Below are 13,797 nucleotides of genomic sequence, written 5' to 3' on the forward strand. Positions count from 1 at the left end.
CCGCTGCAGCGATGTTTCAGAGACTTATGAACAACATCTTCAAGGGAGTCAAGGGTATTCTGATGTTTCAAGATGATATCCTTATCATGGGAAAGTCTAAGGAAGAACACGACGACAAGGTTGAACAAGTGCTAAAAATCCTGGAAACTAAGGGGCTCACGGCTGAGTACAGTAAATGCAAGTTTGCATGTGAGTCTGTGAACTATCTTGGGCACGAAATAAATGGTAAAGGAATCTACCCGAAGAAGGACTTAATGGATGCTATTAAAAACTCTCCAGTGCCAAAAAACAAAGAAGAGCTGAAGTCTTTCCTAGGCCTTGTAGAATTCTATGCGAAGTTTGTAAAGAACTTTTCGGAAAAGACGTACGATCTACGACAACTATTAAAGATGAGAAGTGAATTCATTTGGACTGACATATGCCAAGCAGCATTCAACACCATAAAAGATGACCTGTGCAATGCAATACCCCTACAAGGTTTTGACCCTTCACTCTGCAACACCATCACAACGGATGCAAGCTCTAAGGGTCTGGGAGCCGTATTGACTCAAAGAGATGACAAAGGATTACAGTACACCATAGCGTTTGCATCACGGTCATTGACACCGACGGAGGAAAAATTCTCGGTTATTGAACGCGAAGCATTGGCATGTGTGTGGGCCTTGGAGCACTTTCGGAATTATGTGTGGGGAAATAAGGTCACACTATGCACGGACCATAAGCCACTCACCAAGGTGTTCACCACTAAGGGTCTATATTCAGCTTCACCTAGGCTGGCGCGTTTATCGGTACGCCTATTTGACTTCCATTACAATATTGAATATGTGCCAGGGGTGAAGAACGTTGTAGCTGACTATTTAAGCAGATTGCCGATAAAAGATGGAAACCAGGAAAATGAAACTGACGAGGGAGAATACTGTATCGCCAGCCTAGATGACAACATACAGGGAATCTCAAAGGAAGAATGGCTCACTGAGCAAGAGAAGGACATGGACATCTGCCAAGTGATCAGGATGTTAGAAGGAGAATGGACACACAAAAACAAACTCACTGAAACTATGAGACATTACTATGAAGTGAAGGAGGAACTGTCACACGAGAATAGCTTACTGTTGAGAGGTTGTAGGGTGATACCCCCAGTCACGTTAAGAAAAAGAATCCTTGATATTTGTCACGAGGGACATTTAGGCATAGTTAAATGTAAAAGGAGAGTCAAGGAAAGCTACTGGTGGCCCGGGGTAAGCAGGGACATGGAAAGAGTAGTCAGAAACTGCAACATGTGCCAGCAATCCGACAAGACCCAAGTCACCCTTAGACCACCATTACACCCCATTAGTTGCCCGACTATGCCATGGGAAAGAGTGGGGATTGATATCATGGGCCCCATAGAGGGAAAAGAGGAGCAATGGTATATAATAGTACTTATTGACCATTTTACCAAGTGGCCTGAACTTACGTTCACGGTCAGGCCTGATTCCAGGGCAATGGTAGAGTTTCTAGATTCTGTTTTCACGCGAGAAGGGCTCCCTAAACAGATAACCAGTGACAATGGCCCGCAGTTCCTCTCAGACCTGTTTAAGGCCTATACATCTAGAAACCAAATTGCACACAAAACCACGTCAGTGTACCACCCTGCCGGAAACGGAGCGGTGGAACGCTTCAATAGAGTACTCAAAGGCATTATCCGGTTGTCCAACGACAACAGACTGTGCTGGAAAAATGAGATCCTAAAAACAGTATGGGCCTACAGAATCACACCGTGCGACTCTACTGGTCACAGCCCATTCGTACTCATGCGGGGCAGAACGCCTCTCTCTAAGGATAATGTGGGTTGGGCATTAGCTTCAAAGTGTGTACACTGGTCCAGTGACCAAGTAAGAAGAAATGTTGGGCATGGTCAAAACAAAACCAAAAAAAGATACGACCACAAACATGGTTGCAAGGATGTGCAACTCTCCATAGGGGAAACCGTTAAGGTAAAGAAAAGTGGCCACGTAGCTAAGGGCCAGAACAAGTTCTCGCCACCCCTTACTGTTAAAAAGGTGTATTGCAACTCCGCCCTCTTAAGTGACGGTAAGGTGCATCACTTCTCAGCTTTATCCATGTGCAAGCCTACCACGGTAGTCACCAACGGAGTGCACTGTAAGCTTAATGATAACAAGCACCACATCTCCCTATCTGACTCATCCGACAGTGAAACCACACAGTATCCTCACACTACACATGCTGAAGCTCCTAACCCCGTGACACACACCCCTAGCACAGATTATGGTAGGGTTGTCAGAGTTTTGCCACCCACTCCTAGGTATGACGTATCACTACCATCTAGTACCAGCAGGTGTGGCAGAAGGATAATCCCTCCTGCGAAACTTAACGATTACATTTGTGACTAGGCATTTTGTTTAGCTTTGTTAGCCATTGTCTCTCTGTTCATAAAGGGGGAGGATGTGTTGTGTACCTGTATTGACACCCTGGGGACACCGTTGTGTCACTTGCCTTTGCGTGTCCCTGCGAGGACACCGTATCGCTGTATTGGACCAGCTGTGACATCACCAGCTGACAATTGATGACAGTTGACAGCTGGTGATCCTCAGCAGCAGCTGCATTCTTGCGCTCCACGTTTGGAGCTGTGTTGGTGAATAAAGAACTTCTACTTACTGTACGGATCCGCTTTGTTCTTTACAAGTGAGACTCTGGCTCAAGCGGGGTGAGCTTAAAGTCAACAAGATATACAACACTCATGTACTCCAAAGTCCTTATAATGTGACTGGTCCTTTTGTAAAGCGCTCTGACACCTTCAGGTAAAGTCCGCGCTGTATAAAATCGCATTAAAAATATAATACGTAAAAATCCCAAAGTCGTTTCGGGATGGGGGGATGTAACCGTTGTAGGTCACGTGACGTAAGGTGAGTCTCTCTCTAACACACTTCTAGCAGCCTCTATTAGCTCAAGTATATCGTCTATTTTCAGCCCCCGTTAGCCCGACGATTGGGCGGTAGCTGCGTCTACGTCAGCGCGTCACGCAGCGTCAATGTCCGAACTGCCGCGTTCACGCTCTGTGCCCATCTGCTGCTGTTAGAAGGCGAGGTTCCCGGCGGTTTGAATCCGGCCGGCGCTACTGAACCTCGAGCCCAGCGGCTCCAAGCTTTAGGCCTTTGAGAGCTCGCGTATAGGATCCCTGCAGCCACCGCCCATCGGGAGCCGAAGATATGTCCCGCTATACCCGCCCCCCCAACACCTCGCTCTTTGTGCGCAACGTAGAGGACGGGACCAGGTGAGGAAGGGTTGGGGGTGGGGTAGGGTAGGAGGGATGCTAGGCCTGGCGGAGGTAAACTGTCGGTCCTACGCGCGCAGGAAAATGGAGTCTCTGCAACTCCTCCCCTCTGTGGAAAGGCGGTGCATAGGTTGTCATAGTGTTTATGGCGGCACAATGTGTCATTTTTTTTGTGCATCTTTTATATAGCGCGAACTAGACCCGAAGGTATTGGAGCGCTGTACGTGAGCACCGTATTTACATTACATATTCAGGCACGGGGAGATTAAGTAATTTGCCCAGAATCACAGGATGCGGACGCGACCCCGAGGCTCGAACCCTGGTTTCCAGCACCAAAGTCTGCAGTCTAGCCGACGGACCACATCCTCTCCCCAAAGAGGTTTTTTCAAAGATGCTCAAAGTGCCAATAAATAGTTTGTTACTAAGGAGAGTTTTGAACGTACGGTTTTCTGCTGATGCCTAGCACATTCGTGTCGTGATAAGGGTTTCGCCAAATGGGTCCATGAGATGCATTTTGAACTAGTGGATTTTGAATAGGTTGTTTGGATGTTTGTTGATTCACTGGAAACACTTCGTTTAGCGGCCTTCGAGGCACTACCACATTTTATTGTAATGGCTGGTGTTTCCCTGGTTACTTATTGGTACTCTTCATTATCCCTAGCCCCAGTGTTCCTTGTCACACGCTGCATATTTGAAGTGAACTCGCCACAGGCAGGGGGGAAAGGAAGTGAAGTTGTATCTCCACCCACCCTTTGGGAGCTATAGGTATTAACTTATCCAGTGAGCTTGCCAGCCGCGGTTAGTGCAAGTAAGAGCGGCGGGGCCGGGTGGGGGGATTTCAACATACGACCGCGTGGAAAATTTTAATAATTTCCCCTCGTGTTCGTATGTCGTCGGGTCACTGGACACATCCAGCTCCTTGTCTTCTTCCCCCCCCCCCCCCCCCTTCTCAGGTATGTTAATTTATGACCAGGGTTTTGAGAAGTGTGATTAGGAAAGGATCCCCTGAAAGGGTTTGCGGTTATAGAGAGCAGGAGTTAATCATTTTCAAGGATGGGACTGCATATGCAACACTCCCAGAATTGGCAGAGGTGTAGAAGAGGAGTTGCCTTTTTGTTTAAATAATAAAAAGCAATATTTTTCTGCAAAGAGCAAAACAAGTCTAGAGTGACCCTTCTGGAAAGGCTTTTTTTACATGCACGCTTGTGTGGTAGGTAATGAAGAACATGTTTGAAATCCCTATGCGTACACACAAGAATTCATTAATCTTTTCCAGGAGCACTCTTGGGCCCTTTATTGAATTCCTAAATTTGTGTTCCTGCAGTGTGGTAAACTCGCAGATATAGATCTGCAGATGCTTTGAGAAATCGAGTCTTGTTTCAATAACTGTTCTTATGTGTTAAAATCGTCCAAAAGTTACCAGTACTACATATATGAACCGGAAGGCGTTTAACTTTGAATGTCAATCTATTTTTAAATTGCGTCCACTCATCCTGCCCTTAAAGCCTATTAGACACAAGCCTCGTAGATCTGTCTGCAGGGGGTGCCAGTTGTCCACGTACTGTTTTCAGTTTTCCTGGGCCTGCTTGCCACCACCTTCCTCTGTATCCAGTATTCTGTCCGTGCAGTACATTCCCTTTGGTTGCACCTTGGTGCCACAGACGCTGCCTTTATTCTGCAGTCTTGCTCTGTGGACTGTTATTGGCCTGTAGCAGCATTTTGCTGCCATCCCCACATACCACAGGGTATGTTAATTAGTACCAAAGTGTGAATCTTTTTCTTGTGGCTTGTAAGTGTTTACAAAGGTTTTGCCACGGTTTTGTAAGTGTTTACCTGTGTTCTAGTAGAATGGCAGCATTACATGTATTACATAGGCTTTTTAATACTTCCATTGTTTACAGTGTGAGCATGACCACGTGGGATGGCTGTGTTGAGATGCCTTTGGGTAAGGCCACAGCATTATACTGGCCTTTAAGTGTTTGATTATACTCTGGTATCTTGTTTTGATGCTTCATATGTGATATTTCTTGGTGCTAAAATGCTGGTATCACCGTAATTAAAAACACACTTTACACTCCTTAGTTGCACAGGCTTCGCCGAGTAGCTTGAGGGCTACTGGTAGCTCTCCAGCTATCTATCAGTAGCTCGCCTGCGATCCTCCCAACCTTCTAAATTAGAACTTTCTTGCTTGGTTAGAGTGATAAATCATGGGCGAAAACTCAGTATCAATATGATTACTTTTGTGCCAGGGGCACTGCAGCTGTGGCTGACATGTATTACTGACGTATGGGCATTCCAAACTGAAAGCCTTTTTTGGTCTCTTTGCGAGGCATGCAGTATATACTGTAGTGTGGAAGCTCCCCCCCCCCCCCCCCCCCCCCCCCCACCTCCCATTCGTGTTTTCTTGCCTGCCGGCACTTCAGTTTTCTTCTTTATTATTGCCACCTTGAAATATGCGAGTTAAAGATGTGTGCTGTACAAAAACTTCTCATGTTTAACTAGATTTTAATGTTACTTTAAATATAATAAGACTCTAGGCAACATTCATGCTATGCATGGCAGCCGATGCCTCTTAGTTCACAAATGGCGTTGTTGGGGGGGCGGCAGTGTTTTAACTCATGCTTAAAACGAGCACTTTTAATAACTTCCTCAATTTAGTGCTATAATCTTGTGTACTGAGGTGATGCGCTAAAGAAATGCACTTTTTTGGATTCTGAAGACATCGCATATTTACATCATGTTTACTGTATGATTAACATGCCAATCATTTTCACAGCTTGCCCACTGGCTCATCATCCAGTGAATGTGTGTTTTTCTGAAAATTACATATGTTTTATATATGTATATCTCAAGGTCGATGGAAGAATAAATGGATATATAAGTGTCTAAATGGATGATTTGTTTTTGAAAATGATTGTATGACTAAGTGTATCTTAGTGAAAAACATGGCTTAGTGAGTAATGTTTAAATATGTAAATATCTGTATCAGTCTCTCGCTTTGTGTAGAAGTGGCTGCATGGGTTGGTGAGTAGCTACATGAGTGTCTATATAGGTTATTAGTTGGCTTTTTGAGTATCTGTATGGTTCGGTGGGGGGGTATTGCGTAGTGCATAGGTGCATGAATGAGTGACTCACTGTATGTGTTGAAGACAGCATGTGTGCAGGACTGTATGGGTGAATGAGTGTGTGCATGGTGTGTGTGAGTGAATGACTGTCTCAATAGTGTCTTTATGAGTAACTACATAGTGTCTTTATGAGTAACTACATATGTTTTAAACTAGTATATGTGACTATTGGTGTATATAAGTGAGTATATGTGAGAGTGAGAGATTGAAAGAGTTCCTGTATAAATAAGTGTGTTTCTATAGGGGGTTGTTTAAAAGACTAAGTATGTGTAAGTTTCTGTAGAAGTAAGTGTGGTGGTGTGTGTAACTGCATATGCAAGTAAATGGATGTTTGATTCTTTATTAGCTTGAGTGACTGTGTGTGAGTAACTCTATGGATGAGTGGCGTTGTATAACAGGATGTATAGGTGTATGAGTACATATGAGTGAGTACATGTATGAGTGACTGTATAGGACTGTTCGTGAATGAGTGGATGTGTATGTGGATCTTAGAATTACTGAATAGGTTGTAACTGGTATCGGTATGTCCATTGTTTTGAAAATTTTAGTTTCTATTTTTGAATGTGTGTATCAAAGGTTATATTAGGGGGAGAGGTCTGCCACTCTAGCACAAAGATGATGTCATCAGTGATGACATGAGTGATATCACTGACCATGTCATGAGTGATGTAATATGTGACGTCATCAGCAGTGCATTGCGGGCGCGCAAGTTAGTTAGCTGAACTAACTTTAACGGGGAATTTCAATGGTTTTGTACGAGTGAAAAGTCCAGCTAACTATAACGCCCCTGAAACCTATGGTTTGTGTGCAATACGGGTGTCATAAGTAGGACTGTTAGCGCTCTAGTTGTTCTTTAGAACACTCTGGGAAGCTGCAGTAGAACACAAAGGAATCAACTGACAGTCTCTGCCCTTGTTGGATGTACATGTTTTACTGAGATTGTCAGACTTCATTCTCACATGACTGCGAAAGATAATGTGAATTTACAGAAAATATGCTCTCAGTTTAGCTTATAGGTCACCTTCCAAACCTCTGTGGGAAAAGCATGAGAAAATAGTTTTCTCTCAAACATGATTCATGATATCACAGCAGAAGGCTTTTTCACATCGTAAAATCACCTTAGAACACACCACAATTCCTAAAATGAGTATGGTACCATCAACAAATGATTTATAATGTAAATAAAGTCTTAAAACCTTCTATTGACTGCAATGCTTATTAATGAGATGCTATCATGTATATTGGTCCCAAGATGGCTGCCAACACTTCTTGGATGAAGTACTGACAGCCAATCAGATCTCACGATGAGATGTGTGGTTAGGCTCCGCCCAGATATATCTATCTTTTTAACTCTAATTTTCTCAGGAACTACTGAACGGATTTACACCATTTAAGCAAAAGGCGCGAGTCTGAACTGAGGACTACCTTTTTGCCAAATTTGGTGTACTTCCATTCAGCAGTTCGGGCTGTAGCTGCGTCAACAGGTCCTATGGGAAAAATGTGTTTTGGGACCCCCCTTTTTTCTCGGCCCCCGCTTGACGAATCGCCGTGAAATTTTCAGGATAGGAGCAGACCGGAGCTGGCCAAAAGTTTGGAAAATTTCGAGAAGATTCGTCAATCGGCGCCAACGTTATTCCAAATAGAATTTTGCGGATTTCCTATGGAATATAGGTCCTAACTATAACTACCTACTGGCGACATAAAAAAACCATAGGTTCACACATGTTATAGTTGGGTGGAAATTTCACTCGTAAAAAACCAATGAAATTCCCCTGTTATAGTTAGTTCAGATAACTATAACTCGTGCAACTGCAATCCACTGCTGATGTCACATATTACATCACTCATGACCTGGTCAGTGGCATCACTGATGACATCATCCTTGTGATAGAGTGGCGGTCGCGCGAGTTATAGTTGTCTGAACTAACTGTAACGGGGGAATTTCATTGGTTTTTTACGAGTGAAATGTCCACCTAACTATAACATGTGTGAAACCTATGGTTTTTTAAGTGAATTTGCAAGGTTTTTTAAATGCTAATTCCTAACTATAACGTGTGTGAATCCTATGGTTTTTTTCAGTGAATTTGTACATTTTTTTGAATGCTAAGTTATGTATTTATAATTATATTTTTTATGTATTTATTTTACAATAAACTACGTATTACATTTTTTATTTTTTTGGTTTTTCACCGTGCGCGCAGGATGCGCGCTCTACGCGATTTAAAAAAAAAAAAATTAAGAAAAAATGTTCTGCCTTCGGGGTCCTTCAGGGACCCCCTGACAAAGGCTAGGGGGTCAGGAACTCTCTACCCTGCCCCCTTTTAATGTTCGCCACCTTCCTTTTTCACTCTCGCACTCAAAACAAAATGGCGGCCGACACTTCCTGATTTCGACCGATTCGAACGTTGACTGACATGTAACCACCAATCAGAATTACGCTCGCGCACGTCAGGGTGCGCGCACGGTGCGCGGCTATAGATATTTATGTACTTTTAACTGCAATTTTCTCAGGAACTACTGAACAGATTGACTCCATATATGCAAAAGGCACATCCCTGACCTGAGGACTACCTCTTTGCCAAATTTCAAGTAATTCTGTTCAGCCGTTCGGGCTGTACCTTCGACTAAAGGTCCTATGGGAAAATGCATGGGGAAAACACGTTTTGGGACCCCCTTTTTTTCTCGGCCCCCGCTTGACGAATCTCCCTTCCCCCCCCCCCCCCCCCCCTCCCCCCCGAGACATTCAGGGTAGGAGCTGAGCGGAGCGCCCCATTAGTTTTGAAAATTTCGCGAGGATTCGTCAACCAGCGCCAAAGATATTCAAAATAGAATTTTGAGATTTCCTATGGAAACACGGTCATAACTATCTACTGGCGACTGCCAGTAGATAAAATATATATGTTTGATGACCCTACCCATCGCGAAAGCTTTTTTGAAACACCTGGGTAGATTTAACGAACAACATGGATCAATTGTTAATGGACAGAGAAAATGCTGCTGGGAAAATGTTTTGTGAAGGGCCATTAGTGTTAAGTTCGCGGGCCAGCGATAAATCGACCAGAGGGTTCGACCGCTCTGGAAATTATGAGGAGATTAGAAAAATTGAAACGCATGGAGGTCTCAAAATGGTGGGAGGTGAAATCACTTTCACAATATTTGGATGTAGGACGAGTCCTGCGAGGACTTAGAATTCTAACGGCACCTACATATGAAAATCCCGACCCGGAAATGCTACGTGAATGGGATGCAAACAACCCTCAATCAGCAGCAAATATGATGAAAATCTTGGTGAAATATGCGAGCTCAGATCGGGAAAAAATATTGAATGAGATCCATGAATTAGGAGAGAAATTGAAATCAGTGAGTGATGTAACGGTGATCTCCTGCTTTTGAAACTGACCTTCAAGCCCGCTTAATCAAACATGAGAAAGGAATACGCGAACGTAAGGCAACTAAATTTCAAAGAGACCGGTTAGATTATGCCAGAGGTCAAATCTATTTGTTTGCAAGAAGATTTGATAGTATACGTAAACAGAGGTTGTCCAAAACCTCAGCAGCACAGTCCAACAAGAGAATAATGGGCAATGAACATGACGGATTAACTGACTTGAACTATGAGGTAAGCTCTGCGGTTAGCTCGGGCAGTGAATCAGGCACAGAAGGAAACAACTATAATCAAGACACAGCACCCACTGTTGTTGAAGAATTTGGGTTTTTTATTAGTGGACAGGACAAAAAATGACCTAATTTTCAAAGGAAACCAAAAAACAAAGACCCGCCAGGAAACGTAAAAACAGGCGCCACGGCAATGGAACTGAGGTCAGGAACACTGAGGAAAGATTCCTATCAACACAAATGGGTATGGAACCTCTGTTGTGAATTTAACTAATTTGACTCTCACAGGACATGAAACTAGGATCTTAGCATTGGGTTTGACGTTTTGTATAAGGACTAACTTTGATTATACTGAGAGCAAAATAGATCTCTTTAGATTTATCAGAAAGTTAAAATTGCAAAAAAATAAATTGTGCATAAAAAGCCTTTGTCACATCAATCTGTCAACACTTATGAACCTGATAATCTACAAATTAGAGATCTGGGAGGTCTGTGTACCTTACATCAACTACTTAATGAGGGAGAAGGTGCATGCATTGATCCAAATGATGATGTTTCAATAGGGGACATGGTAGGTATCCGTTTACTTGACACTGTGGGCACCGATTTCAGACCCAAATCGACATTTATCCCCAATACTCCTAGAGATGCTATAGACCTCTTTTCGGACCGTGTAATTAAAGATTTTAAATCCATTTCTTTGAAAATCAAGTATTAACTTCCATAAAAATTGCAGTGACTTTGAAAGAAAATATCGTACGATTATGACTAAAATCAAGGAAAGATCTGATGTTGTAATTAGACAAGCAGATAAGGGAGGGAATTTGGTTCTTTGGTCATTAGAGGCATACAACAGAGGCGAAATCTCAGTTAAGTGATTCCAACAGGTACCTGAAAGTCCCTGCCAGCAACTTGGATGAGGTTAAAATTAAATACCACAAAGATCTCTCCAGATGGCGTGGAATGGGTCTTTTGTCTCAGAATGAATTTTTGTTCTTGAAAATTGATAACCCGGTTACTCGCGTGTTATATTTAATTCCTAAAATTCATAAGAACCAAAAAACTCCACCAGGGAGACCTATAATCTCGGCAATTGGTAGCCTATTTGAGTCTACCTCTAAATATTTGGATTCTTTTTTACAACCTTGTGTTGGATCACTTCCTGCCTATATTCAGGATACCAGACATTTTTAAGTAAGATTGCAGAGATTGAATGGAAGGAAACATACACCCTGGTAACGATGGATGTAGTTAGTCTTTACACTAGCATAGCACATGTTGATGGCCTGAAAGCCACTGGACATTTTTTGAAAACCAGACCGATCCAGTTTTATCAACACTCCATGATGCTTTTGGAAATGTGTAGACTGTGCCTTACAAACAATTTTTTCCTTTTCGGAACGGACATGTACAAACAGGGCACGGCGATGGGCACCTGCTTCGCCCCCAGCTATGCGAATTTGCATATGGGCTGGTGGGAGGAGCAGGCGCTCAAAGTCTTGTATAAAACAATCTGGGAGAAAAACATCATTTTTTGGGTGTGGTTTATTGATTATTTGTTTATGGTATGGACCAATTGACAGTGCAAAGAATTTCATTGTTTTGATTAATGACAATGATTTAAATCTGAAAATCACGGAAACCATCAGCAGATCATCAGTACCCTTTTTAGATTTGGAAATATACGTTGTGAGTGGGAGCATTCACATGAAAACCTACAGGAAAAGTACTGCGGGGAATTCGATTTTACACGCTGGGAGTTATCACCCCCAGTGTCTAAAAAAGAGTATTCCATATGGAGAACATATCAGAATGAAGAGGAATTGCAGTGAGGGCAGTGAACTTACAAAAGTACAAACTGAGCTGAACTCCAGATTTTCACAGAGGTTTTGAGGCTAGCACCCTCAATCAGGCAATGAAAAAAGTTGAGGGTGTGCAAAGACGAGCTCCTTAAAATACCTAATGAGCAAACTGTTAAAATGAAACCAGGGAAGTGCATTAAGACTAAGGGAAGTGCATTAAGACTAATAACTGGTTTTTCAGCATATCAGGCAGATGTCAGACACAGTTTAACTAGACATTGGCATTTACTTAAAGGAGATCCTATTTTAAGTGACCTTATTCCCAATAGACCGCTGCTAACATTTAGAAAGGCTAAATCGATGAGAGATGAATTGGTGGTAACGAGCCCAGAATTGAAATTCAAACAGATGTGGCTTAAACCTAGCCCAGGATTCCACCGCTGTTTAAAGTGCAAAGCGTGTAAATTTGGGAAAAATGAAACGCAGGTCACATCTACATTGACAAAAAATCCATGGAGGATCAGATGCTCACTAAATTGCAGAAGCGAGTTTGTAGTCTATATATTGAAATGCTCTTGTCCCAAACTGTATGTTGGCAGCACGATACATATGGTTCATATACGAATCTTGCAACGTTTAAGGGCAATTAACAACAAAGATCCCAACTATGCAGTTGCTCGTCATATCCATGAGATTCATAATAGTAACATAAATGAAATGTTACTTTGCCATAGATCAAGTCCCCAAATCCCGGAGGGGAGGAAACGGGGAGCGCAAATTGAGACAACTGGAATCAAAATACGTTGTCTTTTTTAACACGAAGGAGCCATTTGGTCTAAACTCTGAAGAAGATCTACATGTTCATTTACAAAATTTGACAGATCCTTTTATTCGTTTTTTTTAACACATTTATATAAGCATTTTAATAAGGTCAATGTGTGTTTTTTAACTTGAGGATTGTTTTAGGTGTCTGTAAATCTTGTCAGTCCAGCCAGAAATGTCAATAGGAGATTTAAGGAAATTATAATAATTTGTATTTACTCTGTGTTCTAAGCATTAAGAAATTTTGCTATCACGGTTGGTTTATAGACCAATATCTGAGGGATTTTTTATTTTATAAAAGCACTTTATGTATTTAGTAAATCATTCAGATAATGTAATTTGATAGTGCTCAAAATTTTGCTGTATTTGACTGGCTCATTGTATGTTACTCTAAATTCTTGATTGGTTTACCTTTTAGATACTTCTCAATAGAGAAACATTATGAGAAAGAAAGTTGAGGAAATAAACGGATGAAAAAAATGATATGCAATAACATACACACAGAGAACAACACAGAGAGAAAGGCAGAACCATGAGCAAGGATGTAAAAAAAAAAGGAAAAAAATTCTTCATGTTGATAAGATACACAAAGAAAACAATTTGTTATCCGCAATAATGTATACCATTGATGGACTCCATTTGGAGCATGAACATAATGACTGACTGACATTGATTGTTATTTGATGACACTATGTATTTGATTTTATCACTGGCAAGGAGCAATGATTTATTTGTTATCTGCAAATTGGAAGGACGTTGACAAGTTTTAAACAAATTTAAGAACAATTTTCATTGGGCTAATATGGTAGGGCACTTGCCCTGGAATTTAGAGTAGGAATAATAACAAAAAAAAGTTTAAAAAAAAAAAAAGATTGAAGAAAGGAAATGTGATGCAAATACGTGAAATGGTTTTGCACTTTTTTGGCACTTTAGTGATATATTGGGAGATGAGCACTGTTGCACTTTATTGTTGATATAAAAAAATGTTGCACTGAAGGAGTTTGGATGGAAAAGTTTTAATAAGGGACCTCCCGATATAGTTCCTTTTAAAATTGTTCTTTCGTTTCACGTGCATTTATGTATACATCTTCATATTCCTACATGTAGCCAGGTGGACATATGCTTAACAAATATGAAGTAATATTTGTTATTAAGCATT

The 13,797-nt window shown here is 41.8% G+C and overlaps 1 protein-coding gene across 1 annotated transcript in view; it reads left to right on the top strand.

The window, feature by feature from the left end:
• The first annotated feature begins 2,989 nt into the window (after positions 1-2,989).
• Positions 2,990-13,797, top strand: part of SRSF12 (serine and arginine rich splicing factor 12) — an 84,923-nt gene continuing 74,115 nt past the window's right edge. The window contains exon 1 of the mRNA XM_085611175.1: positions 2,990-3,274. Coding sequence (XP_085467301.1) covers positions 3,210-3,274 — 65 coding nt within the window. The 5' untranslated portion in view covers positions 2,990-3,209. The remainder of the gene's footprint in view (positions 3,275-13,797) is intronic.

Source organism: Triturus cristatus, chromosome 6 (assembly GCF_964204655.1).
Source record: "Triturus cristatus chromosome 6, aTriCri1.1, whole genome shotgun sequence".
NCBI classification, from domain to species: Eukaryota; Metazoa; Chordata; class Amphibia; order Caudata; family Salamandridae; genus Triturus; species Triturus cristatus.